General features: G+C 55.1%; 1 protein-coding gene across 1 annotated transcript in view; it reads left to right on the forward strand.

The window, feature by feature from the left end:
* The window catches only part of VAC14 (VAC14 component of PIKFYVE complex), a 100,432-nt gene that overhangs the window by 22,577 nt on the left and 58,935 nt on the right, over positions 1-18,920 (forward strand). The window contains exons 10-12 of the mRNA XM_040633559.1: positions 503-566; positions 7,629-7,773; positions 8,045-8,110. Of these exons, the coding sequence (XP_040489493.1) occupies positions 503-566; positions 7,629-7,773; positions 8,045-8,110 (275 nt within the window). The remainder of the gene's footprint in view (positions 1-502; positions 567-7,628; positions 7,774-8,044; positions 8,111-18,920) is intronic.

Raw genomic sequence — 18,920 nt, forward strand, 5'->3', positions numbered from 1 at the left:
CTTGAGGCCTTAGGGAACTGCCAGGCTGTTTGCCAGAGCATCCGCACCTTTTACAGCGCCACCCGCAGGGCCCGGGGTCTCTCCACAGCCTCACAGCACTTACTGTGTCTTTGTTTTAGCCCCCCTAGTGGGTGTGAAATGGTGCCTCCTGGCAGCTTTGATTCCATTTCCCTGGTGGCTAATGATGTGGACTGTCCCAGGAGTGGTTTGTAACATCCGCTGCCCTCGGGCCAGCGGTCCCTTCTGAGATTTCCCAGATGTGTGAGCATGGGTGTCGTCCTCCTCTTGAGATCGCTGTGCCTAGAAACTTGCAAGCATGGGTGCTCTCCAGAAGGTTTTGGGGAATGAGTGGCATTGTGTCCTCGGGGCTCCCGAGCCACAGTCCTTTTCAAGAGCCAGAATCAAGGTGTGGGAAACTATAGCGTCTGTGTCCCCACCGTGGGGATCCCATTCACTCCAAAGACCCTTTGGCATGACGCCGTGTTCCTCTCACTGTCCCCAGGAGGCCCCGATGGTTCTCGTGATGCCAGCTTCAGTAGCAGCAGCAGTGTCTTCGTGCCAGCCAGGTAAGTGGTTTGTGCCGGCCACAGGTGTTGATAGAAAGCAAGTGGCCTAGATCTTCCCTGGGTGCAGGAAACTGCAGGGAAGACCCAGGGTAAGGTCTCCAGATGGGGCACGGGAGGTGCCTGGTGAGGGAATCTGAAGGACTCTCAGCAAACCCAGTCCCCCCAGTTCTGACGGACGAGCAGCCATGGGGAGGGATTAGAAGCTGCTGGAGGGGGGCTCCTGGGTGGCACGGCGGTTAAGCGTCTGCCTTCGGCTCAGGGCGTGATCCCGGCGTTCTGGGATCGAGCCCCACGTCAGGCTCTTCTGCTATGAGCCTGCTTCTTCCTCTCCCACTCCCCCTGCTTGTGTTCCCTCTCTCGCTGGCTGTCTCTATCTCTGTCGAATGAATAAATAAAATCTTTAAAAAAAAAAAAAAAAGAAGCTGCTGGAGGTCAGTCAGTACAAGTCGTAAAAGTATAACCAGCGCGTGGTGGCTACAGGCAGACACAGACGCCTTTGCCCAGGACATTTGCTTGTCAGGAGAACGTGGGGCTGACAGGACTGACAAGGAGAAGGCCGTCCGGGAGTCCAAGAGTCGGAACGACGGACGGTAGGCAGCAAGAGCGCTCCTCTCCCGGGCGCCAGGTCAGCTGTCATAGCGCAGCCTTCCACGTGGGGGCAGTGCAGGCCAAGCAGCGAGAGCGTTCCCTTCCTCGCAGTGCCCTACATACTGTGTGCAGGGTGATGGCATTCCCCTGGAGAGGGAGTTCTCGCCATTCTGTCCCTGTCCCAAGTCCCCTGGACTCGCCCCGTGTCAGTTTTTCTGTGGGGCTGCAATGGATGGCGTTCTTCTGCAGCGGGTTTCTTCCCTCTGAACTCAACACTGAACCTGGGCGCCAGGGAGCGGGACACTCATGAAGAGGAAGATCTGCACTCAACCCCCGAGAGGCTCTCTTCTCCCCAGACCTTTAAGATCTTTCCTCCTCTTGTATCATTTGTTCATTTATTCTTCTCCCTAAGGACCCTGTGGGGGTTTTCAAAGTACGTGAGTACAGACTAGAAATGTGGATTGCTCCAAAACCTCTCTTAATCGTCTGCGCAAGGCAGGAGACGGTATTCATGTATTCGTCTGGTTAGTTGTCACATATCCCAGAGTCCCTGCCTGTGTTAGCCCTGCAGGTTCCAAGGTAAAGCTGTGACTCCTGACTGTGGTCCCCAACCTTGAGGTTCTCTCATGGGGAGACAGATACAGGGCAGTGGTTTCTGTGGCGGGGGACTCGAGGTGTTGGGGGCGAGCCATGGCGCCAGAGCTGAAGCTCGCCAGCATCGTGGCTGACAAGGATGATCACTCGTGAGTGCTTCCTAGGCCCGCTGTGTCAAATACTTTGTGTCACGTCATTGGATTTTGCTGATGCTTAAATCCCATGGGGTCATTAGTAGTAGTATTTCCATTTTCGGGCTGAGGAGAGACAGGCGATCTGGGGGCTGCTGTGTAGAGAGGGGATTTAGGAAGGGTCTGGTAAGTGCAGACCAGCTGGGAGGCACTGCTGCCACCCGTAAGAAGGGAAAGAGGCTCGGCCTGAAGAGGGGCAGAACATGGAGAAAGTTGGAGAGATGTTTTTCTCTGTTCTGAAGGATGGATTGACAGGATTTGCAGATGCCTGTGGTGGAGTGAGAGTAGAGACATGAGGGAAAGAATAACTTCTAGATTTGGGCCTTGAGCCAACTCAGGATATCCTGGCATTTCCTAAGCCAGGGTGGAAGGAGGAACAGGTGTGTGAGTGGGCCAGTCAAGGGCTCTGTGCCACCCCCGGGGGGTGGTTAAGGAGGCAGGTTTGGATCTCTGATTCTGGAGCTGGGGGAGAGCTCTGGATGGAGGTGCGGGGAGATGGCGCCCTGCAGAGGGGTCAGCTTTTGTTCTCGAGGCCAGGGGAGCTTGCCTGATAAGTGGTGGTGCCCGGTGCAGTCGTGTGACGTGGAAGGTCCTCTGGCAGCCCCAGGGAGGGCACGTGAGGGAGAGGCAACAGGGGGAGCACTGACGCCTGTTGCAGACTTGGTGCTGTGGTGTAGGCCACAGGGGACTGTCCTGCTCCAGGGGGTGGCAGTGCGAGGTGAAGGGAGGTCTAGGAGGAGCAGAGATCAGACATCACTGATGGGACGCAGGGGTGCCATTTGCTGGGGCGGGTCTAGAAGCTGAGGTAGGAACTGCCTCACTGGAACCAGGCTTTGGTTTATACCTGTCATTCGGGAGCCCATGCCAAATCCTACCCTTTTAAAATTAAAAACCAAGAGCAAATCATCTCATGGTTTCTGTCTCCCACGAATGGCCATTTCCTCGTGGCAGCTGCCAGTCTGAGTCAGTAGCTGTGCCAGAGAGGGGGGCGGCCTTCAGAGTCATGAAACCTGAGCCACGGTGCCTGCCCCCCACCCCCACTCCCTGGAGACAGCAGCTGAGGACAGTAGGATGGGTGCATGCTCCCTCCAGTAGGTGCTGCCAGAGGGGGACTGAGCTTGGGCAAGAAGGCACCTTCCAGCATCACCAAGAAACAAAACCTGTCCTGCGACTGTCCAGACCCACTGCCGCCCTCAGCTCTCATGAGTCCCCTGCACAGTGAAGTCTAACCGCCTGGACATACATCCTGACTCTGTGGCCCTTCTCCCTGCCTCAGTTTCCTCATCTGTAAACTGGGTGCAGTGATAGTACCTACCTCCTAGAGGTGTGGAGCTCATATGAGTTGAATATGTAAAGAGAGTAGAATGGTGCCCAGCCCACAGAAAGCACTTTACACGTTTTAGTGACAATTACTATTATGAGAACCTCATTATTATCCCCATTTTACAAATGAGGGAACAGGCCCAGAGAGGTTAACTTCTTGCCCAAAGTCACTCAGCTTCTTAGTAGCCAAGTTGGAATTCATGCTAGGCCGCTGAGCCCCAGGCCCGCTGGTGTGACCTTTACTGGTTGCACTGGGAGTTACAAAAGCTTTGCTTGTCAGCCTCCCTCGCTCGGCTGATGCGGGAGCCTGGGCCCAGGAGCTGCCATGCGCACAGGCGTCCACTCCGACGGCCTGGCCCTCGCCAAGCGCCATTCAGTATAGGTCTCCTGGTATAGCTGGCTGCAGAAAGGCAAGCAGAAAGATCTGGAATTCAGTGCTTCCCAACTCTTAGCATCTGCTGACTGAAAAGAAGTTGTAAAGTTACTTTATAAAAAAAAAGTTGAATTCAGAAACAGTTTTTTTTTTTTTTTACTTATTTACCTGTATTCTAATTTGATTAGAGATGTGACACACGAGCACTATACACAGTTAGACATTACGGGAATGAAGTGCCACCTCCCAGAGAGAACCACTGGAATCTATCATTATTTATTGGTAGTATCAGAAGTATTATTTAATAAGTCGGTATTTTAATAGCCACAGTAGTGCCATGCATTTGGAAAATGTAGTGCGTGTATGTGTAAGACATTAGTTATGAGATGCTTTATGAGAAAATGCTCAGTGGAAATGGAGTTTTGTAGACACCTTGAAATAACTCAGAAGCCCCCAGGAGTGACTAGTCTAGACTTTTTGGAACCGATGCAGAAATGTATTTTAAACTGGGAGTGAGCTCCCTTCTGCTCCCTGGGCAGGGTAAGCCAGGGCGGAGGCTCCCCCATCTCAGCCCCAGGCCAGCAGCAGCTCAGTGGCTGAGCACACCATGCGGCCTGCCCTCTGGAAGAAGAGCCCAGGTTCTCAGAGTTCCGGCTTCCCACAGAGCATGTAGGGAGCCCAGCACACAGCTGGTGGATCTTTCCTGGGCACGAAGATCCGTCTCCCTGGTGCCCTGGGGTGTGCCTGCCTCCCTTGAGCCTCAGCTCCAGCCAGCCAGGGTAGTGAGACCCTGGGGCGAGTGTCTCCAGCTAAGGGAATAAGTTTTCAGGGCATGGCCGCATGACTTTGGGCAAGTCCCGTACTATCTCATCTGTGCATTGAAGGATCGAGTAACTTGAACCTGAGGTCCCTTTCAGCTATAATGTTCTTGGTTAGTTGAAGCTGACACCTGCCTAACCAGTGACCTGAAGGTGCCCGTGTCTGGGGAGTTTTGCTGTGGGGAAAGTCAGAGAATGTTAGCACACAAAATGCTGCCAGTCCTCACACACCAGCTCCATGAAATTGTTGTTTGGCCTTGACACAGTGCCACTTGAGGTAGATGCCACCATGGGCTGGCCCTTGCTTTGTCTCTCAGTAGAGACACTGAGCTGGCTAGAAACGAAGCAAGGGACCGCAGTGAAGCAAGTAGTCCAGCTGCCCCAGGGACCATCTAGCATCTTAGAGCCCTACTTGGGCCGCTCAGATTTGGAGTGCCCCCCGCCCCCGCCCCAGATCGGCACCAGGCTTTCCCAGTATCCTCTCTCGCCCCACATAGAGACTTTGTCTGCTGTACTGACAAGAAAATATATTGAAAGGTGTATGCGACGACCTCTTTCTACCTCCAGTACGTGGGGCTGCCAGGTCTGACCTGGCCAGCGAGTGGCCAGTCTGCAGAGGGGCTGCCATCTTGCTGCCTCTGTCAGGGGCCAGTTGGAAATGGACTCTCCTGAGTCTGGCCCATTAGGAGGTAGTGCCGTATGGTGGGCAAGGCCACTCTAGACTCCGACTGCTCACATTCAAATTGCTGGTGCTACCACTTCCTACTGGGTAGCCTCTGGGCCTGATCTGCAGAGTGGAGTTGGGGGAGCTGGACTTGGCACTGCCTTCCTCCCCACTAATAGCTTAGGACACAGCCGTTGCTTGGCCGGTACAGTTCTGACTCACCCAGGGGAGGGAAAACAAGGCCTGGCTCCCAAGGGGGCCATTTCAGCTAAGAAAGTGGTGGTGGCCTGCCAGGGACGGGGTCCTCCTTGCACCCTGGTCCCCATGTGGCAGCTGGAATGTCCTGCAGCTCCTGCTGGGGAAAGGGATACACTGTGGACCAGGGGCTCACCAGGTTAGAAAAGAAGAGGCAGGGACGGGGCGGCTTCTGCTCCTTCCTCACAGCCTCCTAAGCTCCTCCTTTATTAAGGCCTTGGGCTGTGGGTAGGCTTCTGGAACTTCTCCAGCTTCTCAAGGAGAGGAACTATAATAGCATGCCAGAAAGAGCCAGGTAGGAGGCCAGCAGGATGGGGAAAAAGAAGGACTTAGAGATGAGACAGTAAGTCCTGGTCATCAGCAGGAGCAGAGCGAGTGTCTAGGAAGTTGTCAGAGAAGAAAGGAGATGCTCTGGAAGCCATAGGGTAGCTCATTAGCCGGACACTGCCACGCTCTGTTGCCTGGGGCGGTGGCCGCTGTCATGGAGCTGCTGGGCACGTGCCGCGTGGCTGGTCTGAATGGAGGTGTGCTGTTGGGGTGAGATACTTGCTGGATTTCGAAGACCTAGGAAACACTAAAGAATATGAAGTACTCTATGAGTGACGTGTATATTGATTTTTATATTGATCATATGTTGAAATGCTACTGTTTGGGCATGTTAGATTCATTGAAGGATATATCATTAAAATTCTACCTCTTTCTTGTTACTTGTTAATACAAAACTTGAAAATGTGAAATTCCACAAGTGGCTCACATTATATTTCTGTTAATTTATTAATAATCTATTATTAAACAGTGAGCGTGAAAGAGGAATTGATGAGGAGATTGGCTGGGAGCTTGTGTTTGCCACCCTGGACTTGTCTGTCTGTGCCTTAGTTTCCCCATCTGTCTTAGGCTCCCAAAGAATCTAGATGTTTGGATATTCTCAGAAGACCCCAGAACTTCCGGCCACATGACTCCTGGGGAAATCTCAGGGGCGGCTCCGGCCAGAGGCTCAGGGCTGCTGGGCCCTGTCACTCGCGTGCCCAGCCCCTCCGGCTTCCAGAGGACAGGAGTGCCCACTGTCACCCCTGAAATGAGCACCGTAGGGGAATCATCAAACCCTAGTCAATAGCAGTTCCGCTGAGCAGTTACAGAGCTGACAATGGGGCCCTGTAGGAACTCACATCAAATGAGCTTCAGAGAGGCTGTGGGCGAATTAGGGAAGCACAGGCATCGAGTTCCTGCTGCAAATGAAGAATGGAGCAGCCTAGAAATACCACGCGAGACCATTTCGTAGCGGCGGACAGCTGCGCTGCCTGGCTGGCTTCCTTGGGAAAGGCAGCCCCTGGGCTATACGTGTCATGATACCTTTGGGCAAAATACGGGGTGACTTACCGTGGGAAGAGAGCCCCTCCCGAACACCCGTAGGTTCTCTGCCTGTGCTGTCTCTGTCCCTGAAAACTCCAGCCTCTCCACGGGAACCGTGCTTTGGGCAGAGAGCTGTGTCAGTCAGGGTCCCCGTGGCACCCACCCTTCCCAGGGCCGCTCGGCAGGACTTCCATCTGCCCGGACACCAGCGAGGCTCTGGGCCAGGGAGCCCATGCGTCGCGGGAGCAAAGCACAGTCTGAACAGGCTGCTTCTCAGAGGCAGAGGCTGCGGTGCCTCTTGCCTGACTCAGACAAGAGTGTTACAGCTTCACAGGCTTCTCAACCAAGCCAGACCCTCTGCCACATGGCCTGGAGTATGGCAAGATCTAAAGCCATGACCCCTGTCCTTACTCGAGAAAAGTTCTTCGTTTACCTGGTGAAAACCTATTGGCTCTTCAGGGCTGTTCTCAGGGCTTTGCCCTGGGCTCCTTGGAGGTGGTGTTGTGTTTTAGCAACAAAGGGTCTGGACTCAACGCCCTGAAGATGCTAAACAGCCTTTCAGCCCCACGGTCTTCTGGGGCCCAGCCCGGTGACATCAGAGAGGCTTTCTCCTGGCCAGGCCAGGCTAGTGCTGGGCAAGCGGGAGGGCACGCAGCAGACTGACCCTCTTCCCCCACATGTGCTTGTCACGGCTCCGGCCTTAGAAAGGAAGGAGGAAGGTTGAGGGGGTGAAACCAGCCCTCTGGGAGCCACACAAGGATGGGTGCCACCTGCCCGCTCCCAACCACTGTGCCCAGGAGACGGGGGTGGAATGTGGTTCTGAGTGCGGGCCAGGGTGGCGCTGCGGCCTGGGGGGAGGGGCTCCAGTGGCTTCAACGTGTGTCTCCTCCCTGATCTTGCCCACAGCACCGAAAGGGCCCCAGTCACCCTCCACCTCGATGGGATTGTGCAGGTCCTGAACTGCCACCTCAGTGACATGGCGATCGGCATGATGACCAGGATCGCCGTCCTGAAGTGGCTCTACCACCTCTATATCAAGACTCCCCGGAAGGTGAGTCCCTGGGCCCGTCAGTCCTAGAGGCCCTTCCAAACTGGGGGCTGCTTCGGGGTCCACCTTGGTTTTTAGGGGCCACCTCATGCCTGGTAGGATTGTGGTCAGTGCAGTTCTAGAAAGCCCCTGGCAGGCAGAGGAGTGACAGATGCTGGAGGGTCCCTGGGAGGGCATGGGGATGGTCTGTGCGGTGCGGTAAGACCCTGTCCACACCGAATCGAGCGGTGGGGTGGGGGAAGCTCACGGGTGCCCCGGCTTCTCTGCTCTGCAGATGTTCCGGCACACTGACAGCCTCTTCCCCATCCTGCTGCAGACGCTATCGGATGAATCTGACGAGGTAGGTCACGTGTGCCCCCTTTCTTCTCTGCATGGCTGCCCAGCCTCCCCTTTTGAGTGGCTGATGGGAACTGGTAGATGAGACGTGCTCATTTTGTTCTCTTAAATCAACATCCAAAAAATTGCTGTTTTCCTACCTGGTAAGGTGCATCGCTTCCAGGGAAAGCTGTGTTTAATGCTCTTGGCTTTGGGAACAAAGACTTTCTGAGCTGGCCCTTCTCAAGAGTTCTGGGTCAATGCATCGGTGAGAACACCAGCCTCGGGGGGGATCTGGCTCTTCCATGGAAGGCAGGGGATGTGGTGGTGGGCAGCTCGGCTGTGGGTCGGGCACCTGAAGGTAAGGTCTGGCCCCACTTAGCTGCCTGACCATGAGTAAGTTGCTTCACGACCCTGCACTTCCGGTTCCTTCTTTGCCCAGTGAGGCAGTGGCAGCACAGGCTGTGAGGGTGAACTGACCCTTGGAAAATGCTGAGTACCGGGCCGCACAGTGCTGGCCCCTCTGGAGCTCTCATTCTGTTCATTTCACCCAGATTCCCTTCTGATCTCTGGTTTGAAATTGTTCCTTTAAGCTTTGCTCTGTTGGGGTCATCAAGAGGAGAAGGGAGAGGCTAGCCCAGAGAAGGGGAAGGAGACCTGGGCCCTGCGTCCTTCCCCCACTGGGGGAGGCCCCACCTGTCCCCACCTGTTCTCGGCAATGTCCGTTCTGTGCAGTTAGGCTAAGGTAGTTCTTTTTCAGGACTCCCCAGCCTGCCAGCCAAGGGGCAGGATTTGCGGCTGCGTGTTGCCATCAGCCAGGGTAGCATCCCTTCTCTCCACCCATCCCAGCTCCAGGCTGCCTGGCAGATGATGGCGGGCTTTGCCTCGACTGGCCCCTCTCCTTTCCTCTTCTGGACTCTGGGCAGTTGTGGGCTCCAGGCAGAGCTGTGTGTGCCCTATGAGGCAGTGGGCATGTGAATCCACAGATCCCCCACACTGCCCATTGGGAACATGGGAGTGGACAAGAGCTGGGGGGACAGGGGAGAGGGACACTGCTCACAACTTCCAGTGCGTGAGGCACCTGAGGCTGGTACCAGGCTATGTGGGACCCAGGGTAGTTTTCCTACAGCCTGAGTTTGCCTTCTTGAACCTGAGCTGAAAAGAGATGCAGACAGGCAGATGTCCACCTCTCTGTCCTCTGAGGTACTCTGCATTTCCAGAAAAATCAAAAACAGATGGTCTGGGCATCTGCCCTTGACCCCTCCTGCCTACCCCACTCACGTGCACACACACACACACACACACACACACACACACACGCCTCTCTTTCCCTTCCGCTCAGCACCCCACTGCAGTATGGGGCCCAGGAGGACACAGCCCAGTTCTGCCTGAGTTAGGGGTGACTCACTGCAGTCACAGCCCTCATTTCAGTACAGAAAGGAAAAGCAGAACTTTGCTGATTGGTTCCTTCCCTAGGACTTCACTGGAAGCAGCTGAGTTTTCAATCCTTTAAATTGAGTTGTTTAATCCCATCCAGCTCTCTTTGCTCGTGATGGGTTTCTGTGTGTGCGCGTGTTTACAGGGAGCAGGAGGAGATGCAGTCCATTAAACAGCTCTGTTCGGGTTGCGGCTGTGGAAGCTCGATTTGCTGAAATGCCAAATATTGTGGGAGCTTTGGGCATATCTTGTGGGCCCCTGCTGGGAAATGATTGCAGCTGCTCTTGGGGACAGTTGCGGGGCTGGAGGGGGGCTGTTGCCATACCAGGAGTGGAGAGTCCCTGCTTTCCATCTCTCCAGGGGAGGGAGTTGGGGACCATGATAATCAGTGGTGAGTCCTGCTTCTGCCCCATCCTGATTCTTTACCAGATCACATTCCTAAGTGTCCCCTGCCCAGTCTCTTTGGCAACCTTGAGGGCATACTGTGTACTTGACAATGGAAATACAGCCATGAACAACACAAAGTCCCCCTTCTCCTGGAGCTTCCTTTTTGGGATATCTAGAAATCATTCTCTGGGGGGGTTTCCCAGTATTTCCAAACACAGCCCTGATCTCAGATCAGGGCTCCCTGAGGGTTAAAGATCCTGAAAGCCCATTCAGTCAAATCAGACCACAGCCAGACTGGTGGGGAGAATTTAGCTACAATGTTACATCCAGCCGAGGGGCCTCAGAGCGCAGGTTATCCCATTGTTTTGGGTGATTCTTAACAACAGCTTGTATGAAGTCATTCCTGTGCCAAGAACTGTGCTAGACCCTTGATTCTTGGTATCTGGGGAGCCCCTGACAATTCTGTGAGGAAGTACTGTTACTTTTTCCATTTTACAGTTCAGAAAACTCAGACTGAGGGAGGTAAAGTACCTCACAACAGCTAGGAAGTGGTGAGGCCAAACTCAAAACCAGATCTGTTTGACTCCAAAGCCCATCTTCTTACTCACTCAGCCGTCGTGCGTGTGTCCCGCCAAGTGTGGCTCCCAGCTACCCCCAGCAGAACCAGATGGGAGGTGGGGAGCTTGTGTTCAGTTGTATCATCATCCCCGTTTCTGGCCGCCTTCTGCTGCTCCACAAGTTCTTAAGAACAGTTCTCCGTGTGGTGTGGAGAGCTTTGTATGTCCTGCAGAAGCTTCAGCCCCAGCCTTTGTCCGTTTTCTTATTGATTTGTAGAAGCTCTTTGTATACTGGGGGCGTTCCGTTACAAATATTTTTCTCTCCCAGTATTATTGTGATAAGCTCATGTGCTCCTCACCCTTGGTGAGAGCCACTGGCCTCAGGGACCAGAGTGTGCTCAGGTGTTTGTTGATGACGCAAGAGGTGGGCACAGGGAGGGGCAGAGCCTCAGGGACACCACCATGTTCCATAGCCCCATTGGCACTCGGCCTTGCTGGGGTGTCTTGCCGCCATTGTCGCTGAGTTCTACTCCAGTGATACTTGGTAGTCCACGCCCTTCTGGCATCCTCAGTTGGTTCTGCTTTTCCGTCATTCAGAGTAAGTGGCTGTTTCCTCAGTATCGCCTGCTCCTTGCACACTTTATATGAAAATCCCTTTTGTCAGAAAGAATTTGCAGGTGTCAAATTAAAATTCTTGACACCAGAGAAGAAATCCTCCCATTAGCTAGAGATCCAATTACATGTTTTTAAGTGAAAATGCAACCCTGATTTCAACAGCATGGAATGTAGAGTGCATGCTCAGAGCTTCCTGCTGGACCCTGGTAGGGAGGTGGACCTGCTGCTTCCCCTGCCCAGGAGATGCCAGTTGTCGGCTCCCTCTTAAGCCTGCAGCTGCCTGAGTGAGCTCTGCCCGTGAGTACCAGAGGATGGCTCCTCTTGATGTCCCTGAAGGTGTGGCTGGTCCAGGAGGGGCCTTGGGACCACCCTGATTCCCCACCCCCGAGCACCACTGCCTCCCAGTCTGCATTCAGAATCCTCGGGGTGTAAAGCCGGGTATGTGTTTTTATACATCTGTCCACACCCGTAGAACATACAGCACCAGGAGCGAGCCCTAAAGTAAACTGTGGACTTTGGGTGACAGTGATGTGACGGTACAGGTTCACTGATCGTAACAAACGTACCACTGTGGCTAGGACTGTCATTACAGGAGAGCACGTTATAGGTGTCTCTGTACCTTCTTCTCAATATTACTGTAGACCTAAACCTTCTCTAAAAAATAAAGTCTAAAACAAAAATGCAGAACTTTAAAAAAGAAATCTCAGTCTTAGAAGAGAGCTAGAAGAATGTCTGGGGCCCCTGAGAGGAGGTAGCACCCCTGCCCCCCACCAGACCTGAGCTTGCCTTCCAGCTCTCACCCTCTTCACCGGGGACCTTGGGCAAGGAGTCTGACCTCTCTGGCCTGTGAAATGCGGCTCGTGATGTCCACACTTGCCTCATAGGCCGTTGTTAAAGGAGACCGCGTAGAGCTCCTGGCCAGATCCTGGCCCATCGTACCTAGTACCTGCCTGTCTGTCATGACGAGTGCTGCCGGGGAAACTGGCATTTCGCTGCCTTGAACTCTAGTCATTTTGTAAAGCTTTCAGGCCTTTTTTTGTAGGTCTTACTCACTATGAAGTTTATTTTCAGTCTTGTAAATTTTGTTGTGATGTTAAGTAGCACCCCTTTCCGGTAATATTTTCTCCCAGGTGACAGTGCAGCTTGATGGTTTAAGAACACGGGCTTTGGGGTCAGGCAGTCCACAAGTCTGGTCCTGGCTCATCACTCAATGGCTGGTTAACCTTGATCTTGAGCAAAAGAGCTGGTCTCTCTGAGCCCCAGTTTGGTTATCTGAGAACCGAGAATAATAGGAGAAACACCCTCCCAGGTCTGGATTCCCAGGTGAGGATTAAATGAGGTCACGGGTGTAGAATACACGACACATGTGAACACGAGGTAAATTCTAGCTCCTCTGATGCTACTATTCGTTTCTGTCAAAATGGCAAGGATACACATGGAAATCAGGAAGACAGGCTCTGTTTTTTCCCCACATCCTGCCCCAGCTTTAGCAGCAAAAGCCAGAACAGAAGCTGGTCTCTGTCCTCTATTTCCCTGCCTGTCTTAGGACCACACAGGCCCCCTGCAGATGGCCAGGTGGGAGGGCTTCTTTGGGGGCTCATTGGCCATCTCCAGCCATAGAAAAACCAAGGGGAAGGCAGTGAGCAGCAGGACCAGCACCCCTTTCTATACCTTCTCCCCTCCCCACCTGCCTCGTCAGCACCCCCAGCTCCAAGTCAGTGGGCTGTGTTTGCAGCATCACAGGTGGAAGGGAGGAGCTGGGTGCCCCAGCTCCAGGGGAGAGAAGAGAAAGGGTGGGCATCAGCAGGGGGCCTGCCTCGGGGCCTCTGGCTGCCACAGCCACTTGCTCAGAAGCAAGCCTCAGAGTCCATGGAGATCCAAAAGGGCTCAGCCTGCTGGGGCCTCCCGAGGCACCTGGCCCAGGCAGGGTCTTCTCACCTCTCGGAGCCAAGGTGCCCTTAACACTTTAGAGCAGAGGTTCTCAATCTGGGAGAAATGCCCCCTTCCCCTCCTCTAGGCTCAGAGGAACCATGAGGAAAGATTGCTGAGGGGAGTTTATGGCTCACGTGGCTGACATACAAGCAGGAAAAAAAGAATGAGCAGCACCTTTGTCAATGACAAGGCGCGGAGGGTAGGCGTGTGGCAGGTGGCAGGGGCAGTTTCCAGGTCAGGAGCCAGGGTGCTGAGTGAGGAGCGTGGCCGGCAGTCCCAGGCGGTGTGGTGGGCTGGCCGTAGGCAGTGCTCGAGGGTATCTCACAAAGGTCCTTCTAGCACCCTGCAAGAGCTGTAACGTACCCCGGTCCAAGGCAATCCTCAACCCCATTGCACACCTCAGGGCCATCCAGACCCATGGGGCAGGGAGCCCAGGGGCTGCTCTCACCTTGCTGCGTCCCGAGGGAAAGGGGGCTATCAGCTGTCTGTGGGTCAGTGGACCAGCTGTCCGGGCGCTCAGCTCCACACCAGCAACGTGCGCGCCGGGGATCAGACAGAGCTGTCTTTGAGGGAGGCGGGAGAGGATTTCATGTGTTTTCATGGTCCAGGTCCCAGGAGAAATGTGGTGGTCCTCCAGTCTCTCAAAGAGGGGAGCTTACCCAGGGCGAGCTGCATTGCCTGACAGGGAGACAGGTCAAGATATCCGTGAGAGTTGAGCGGGGTGGTTGTTGGCGCTGCCGTTCCTGACTGGCAGCCTAAGCCCCAGCCCCGGAGCAGAGTGGGGTGAGGCCGCCCTTGGCTTCCTCTGTCCTGGGAGCAGCAGCCCTGTTGTCCTATTCTCCCCCTCTGCATCCCTCGTCCCACACTGTCCACATAAGTGCTCCCTCAGCCTTGCTTTTCCCAGGGACTCTTGTCACTTTGGTCTGGTGGGTCGACCACTTTAAAGGTATTTAGTTAGTGACAACAGGGCCTTCGGCGTGGGGATCTCACCCAAGGGGAGGCCCCAGACTGAGAGCATCCCCATGGGTTCCTCTTCTTACTCGCGGTCCAAGGTGACTAGGGATGCGCTCTCCTATCCCCAGGGGCGGGGGGGGGGGTGCAGCTAGTGAAATCGGCCATCTCTCAGTGCCCCAGAAATGAGGGCTTCCATTTCATTAGAGCCCCTTCGTTTGAGGGCAGCTCAGAGAGCTGATGGTCTATCCAGCACCCCTGCCGCTGGCTGCCTTTGGAATCCACAGCGGGTGCTGGGCTCAGACCCCTGCATCTGTGGAAGGAGACTGGAAGCAGGACAGGGCAGAAGGCAAAGTTCATGGGGCAGATGCCCTATTCGGAGCACATTGTTTCTATTGTGACCACTCGGCCTGGCACTCTTGGACTGGTTTTCATTATCCCCAGTTTGACTTAAAAGGACATCCAAGCGTGGGGAGGATAACTTGCCTGAGCTCATACCACCAGGAGCCAAAAGTTGGGCCTGTCTGGTTCTAGAACATCTAAAAGTACACAAGAACTGACCTCAGTGCAGAGCAGGGATCCAGGCAGGGTGGAGGCACAGCTTCATTCAGGCCGGCCCCCTCTCCCCTCTTCAGTTCTGAGCATTGAAACTTGACCTGCCCTGTTGGGCTCCTCGCCCTCTCAGGGCCCATGCAGAAGGAGTGGTACTGGCAGCTGGGCCGGCGAGGGGCAGTGTGGGAAGTGGCCTGGAGAGGAACAGGAGGTCAGGCCTCTGCCCCGCGCTGCCCCGCTCTCCATGGGACCCGGCAAATCGCCGGCACCTCCTTGTCTCCATCAAGTGCAGTTGGCCTGGTCTGTGTTCCTCCCATCCAGCTCTGACTTTGTGTGGTCCTGACCCCACTCCCTGGAATACTAATGGGGCCTGCTCAGAGTGGACCATCTCCCATAAGAATGGGGAATGGGGTTTGCTCCTCCTCCTGAGATCCCTGCCTCAGGTTTTCTTTCACTCCAGTTTTCATTCCATCCACTCTCCAAAACAAACAAAAACAACTCCTCCGCCCCCCTCCTGAGTCCCCAAGATTCCTTTACAGTCAGGTCACACCATCAGGTCAGATACCAGCCAGAAAACCGAGGGGCAAGATGTTGGGGGCCAAGAACATGGTTGCTCTTGCTGAGTCCCCCCAACCTGAGGAGGTGAGCTGGGTCCCGGCAGGGACAGCCCAAACAGGAAAGGTGTGGGCCCTTGCCTGCCATAGACTCCCCACGCCACCACCCTGCCCCCCCGCCGGGGCCATGCTGAGGACACAGGGCACTCATCCACACAGCTCTCCCTGTGGCTGACGCCGCAGCTTCCTTTGGGGGCTTCTGAGAGAGAGTGGGAGGAGGGAGGAATGGGCAGGGAGAAGGGCAGCAGGGGAAAATGCGGGGTTTTGCACTCACAGTCCCCAGGGACTGCCAGCCCGGACCCACAGCCCAGCAGAGGCACCGGCAGTCACCGCTAGGGGTCCTGGAAGGATTTGGCCTTCTGAAAGGAGTCCTGGCAGGAGATCCTTGCTGGGGAGGAGAGAGGACCGCCTTGGTGATGGTTCCAGAATTGTGCCTGGTGAGAAGGCCGCAAGTGAAGGGGGGCCCAAGTAACCACAGCTGGCCTGGCAGCGTTCCGCTCTGGGGAGGGCAGGTGTGTGTGCCCAGAGGGTCTTTAGCGTTTCTCCGTGTGTGGACTCCTTCCCCTGATGTGCAGGTAAGAACCCAAAGCTGGCACAGTAACTGGTGAACATGGGGGGCAGGGAGCCCCCAGGCTTCCGAGGAAGGAAGAGGTTGGGCTGGGAAGGGTAGAAAAAGTGAGGGGCGCCTGGGTGGCACAGCGGTTGGGCGTCTGCCTTCGGCTCAGGGCGTGATCCCGCCGTTGTGGGATCGAGCCCCACATCAGGCTCCTCTGCTGTGAGCCTGCTTCTTCCTCTCCCACTTCCCCTGCTTGTGTTCCCTCTCTCGCTGGCTGTCTCTATCTCTGTCAAATAAATAAATAAAATCTTTAAAAAAAAAAAAAAAAAAAAAGAAAAAGTGAGAAAGCTGGTTTCCCTAATGGAGGGCCCAGCAGCGCAGGAAGATTCCACAAAGGGAAGCCAGTTGGGGACCACATTCCCCTGGGACAGGGCTGGTGGCTCTAGCAAAGCCAAGATGCAGGGCTGAGTGGTCTGCAGGGGTGAGCACACTACCTGGCCCTGGGCCTGACTGCCTGCCCCCAGCCCACCTCCCCTTGAATTCAGGAAGTGATCGGTAATCTTATCTAGAAAGGCCAAGTCCAGTAACCCAGACATCAGCCCCCAGTGGAGCCATCCACACGAGAGCTGCTGTCAGAATCCTCTGGAGCTTTTTAAAACCCACACTGCTTAGGCGTCAACCCAGACCTCCTGAATTGTTCTCTGAGGTCAGGCCTTGTTGCCTGGGTTCTGGTATTTTCCATTCACTTGCTGCCTGCCAGACTCTGTGCTGGACATCATCGAGTGCACATGACCTTAGCACATCTCCACAGCAACCCTCCCGGGTGGCTCCTATTGTGTCCCCCACTTCACCGAAGCAGAAACCGAGACTCAGAGAAGTGAAGTAACTTGGTCAAGACCTCAGCTTAGATGCCCCGTGAAGCCTTGTCTGTCACACACTGCCCCTGCTGCACATCAGAGAGGTCCCCATCTGTGCATCACAGCATCCTGTGCCCTCAGACCCTCCCAGAGCCCTTGTCACACTTTGTGGGGACAGAGGCTGTGTCTGGCACATAGTATGTGCTCAGAAACATTTTAGGAGACAGCGAGCGATAGAAGGGGCAGTGGATGGTGAGCTGAACACCCCCCCTCAGCCAGCCCCACCCCGCTGGGCCCCAGCCCTGCCAGAGCAGACCTGCCTCCTCAGGGCAGGGTGTGCGTAGCTGGCACGTACACGGGCGTTAGGCAGAGACCTGGAGGAGGGCAGGAGCTGCTCTCCCGGTTGCCATGGACCGATGCCCAGAGACAGCTGGCCCCTCGGCTCATCACCTGGTAACCGAGCGCTCGCGGTGTGTGTGAGCTGCTCCCTGCTGCCTGGAGCACAGCAGGCCCTTCCCTCACTCTCAGGCAGAATGTATAACACTGAGATGCACCCCACACCCCCGGACAGGGGCTTGGCGTGATGCAAGTGAGCGATGGCTGGCATCACCCGGAGGGAAACCCAGGGGTGAGGGGGCGCACTGGGGGGACTTGGGAACTGGCCTCCACGTTGTCTTACCCGGGCTGGCCTTTCTCTTCTCTACCCTTCGAGGGATGGCGGCTAGAATGGTTTAAGCAGCCAGGACCCACACTGTGCTGTCACTGTTAGTGGGACTTAACAATAAGCACCAAGTGCTGGCCTTTTGCATATATAGCACAGAACTCGGCACTCAGGGAAGGATTTCAAAGTTTATTAAAAATGAAAGGAAGGGGGGAGGGGAGAAAAAGAGAGAAAGAAAAGAGGAGAAGAAAAGAAAGTTGTCTTGATCTCTGTGAGCATGTGTTCAAAGTTAGGCCGAAACGAGATATAATCTTTTTTTAAGTTGAGACCTAAAAGGTTTTTAATCAGAATGGTTTTCTCAATGGGAAATAAAATAGGTCCAAGTGTAAGCAATCCTCTCCTGCCCCCAAATCTAAATTTTTGGCAGTGCTTTCCTTGCCTTTGCTGAAGGCAGGGCTGAGGGCCCCGCCCCCCAGGAGATGCTGAGCTTGGCCTGCTCTGACCCCATTGTAGCCAAAAGCTTTTCTGGGAATGCCACCCCTTTCCCAGCCCTGGCCAAGGCCCGATTGCTGCCTTCTGCGGCTCAGGTTTACTCTTTGTCCCGGATGGGAGCCTCCAGCCCTGGTGCTGGCTGCTGCTGGGTACCTCCCTCCATAGCTCCATTGGTTGACTGCAGTGGGGCCCGAGGGAGATCCCATGGCCTTCCTCGGTACCCCCAAGAGGATGCTTCCCAGGGTCAGTTCCCTGGCTGACTTCACAAGCCACAGGAGCCATTCTGTATGTGGTCAGGGACTCGAGAGGACTGATCCGCCAGGCCTGTACCCCTTGTGAAGGAAATGGACAGACTTCTGTGTGGCAGGAAGCAGAGGGCCCCAAGGCTCCATGGATGCTCAGCCTCAGTGCCTCCACACGTAATTTCAGCTCCACTTCCCAAGAACAAGGAGCTGCCTGACCTGACCCAGATCTCAGGCACAGCCCTGTGGCCCCACTGCTCTGGGCAGAGGCCTCAGATAGCCTTGGCAGTGGCCCACATCAGCCAGACCCTAGCTCCCAGGGCCTTCAGCCTGAATTCACCTTTCCTGCCAGCACCTGGCTGTGTCCCTTGGAAACACCCTTGCAGCTTCCTCCTGACTGGGACTGGAGAGGGCTCAGCTTGAGGATTTCCTTCCCTCCTCTCGGGGCTGGAAGGCTGAGCGAGTTGACATCTGGGGCCTAATCAGCTGACCAGGGGCCGAGCCAAACTTGTGACAAAAGTTTCTTAGAGATAAGTGGGTAGAGTGAAGTGGGAGGCCTCTCCATCCATCCCTTTGGCAGAAGCTATTCAGATCCATCCACATCTTCCATTTCCTGCCCGGTGCTGCCGGTCAGCAAGTATTCTTTCAGCATCTGCTCAGTGCTTCCCCCGGGACTTCAGAGTTGGGAGCTTTAGTAGGAGGCCAGAGCGGACCCCCAGCCTAGGGAGTTGGCCTCGTTCAGCCTTGGGTCTCCAGCAGTTCCCAGGGTGGGGAAAGAGCAGCCAGGAATAGGAACAGCCAGGGAGAGTGAAAGAAGGGGGCCCTCCCACAACAAGGGGTTTTCCAGGGCTGCTCTGTGGACAAGGTGTTGGGACGGGGAGGGCCTGGCTGGACTAATAAATAGAAGGAAACCAGCGCCATCCTAGAGATCCGGTCCTCGGCCTGCTGGAGTACAGTGGGGTGACAGCCTACGGGTGCCCCA

This window comes from Ursus maritimus, unplaced genomic scaffold, assembly GCF_017311325.1.
Source record: "Ursus maritimus isolate PB19 unplaced genomic scaffold, ASM1731132v1 scaffold_19, whole genome shotgun sequence".
In the NCBI taxonomy this organism is placed as follows: domain Eukaryota; kingdom Metazoa; phylum Chordata; class Mammalia; order Carnivora; family Ursidae; genus Ursus; species Ursus maritimus.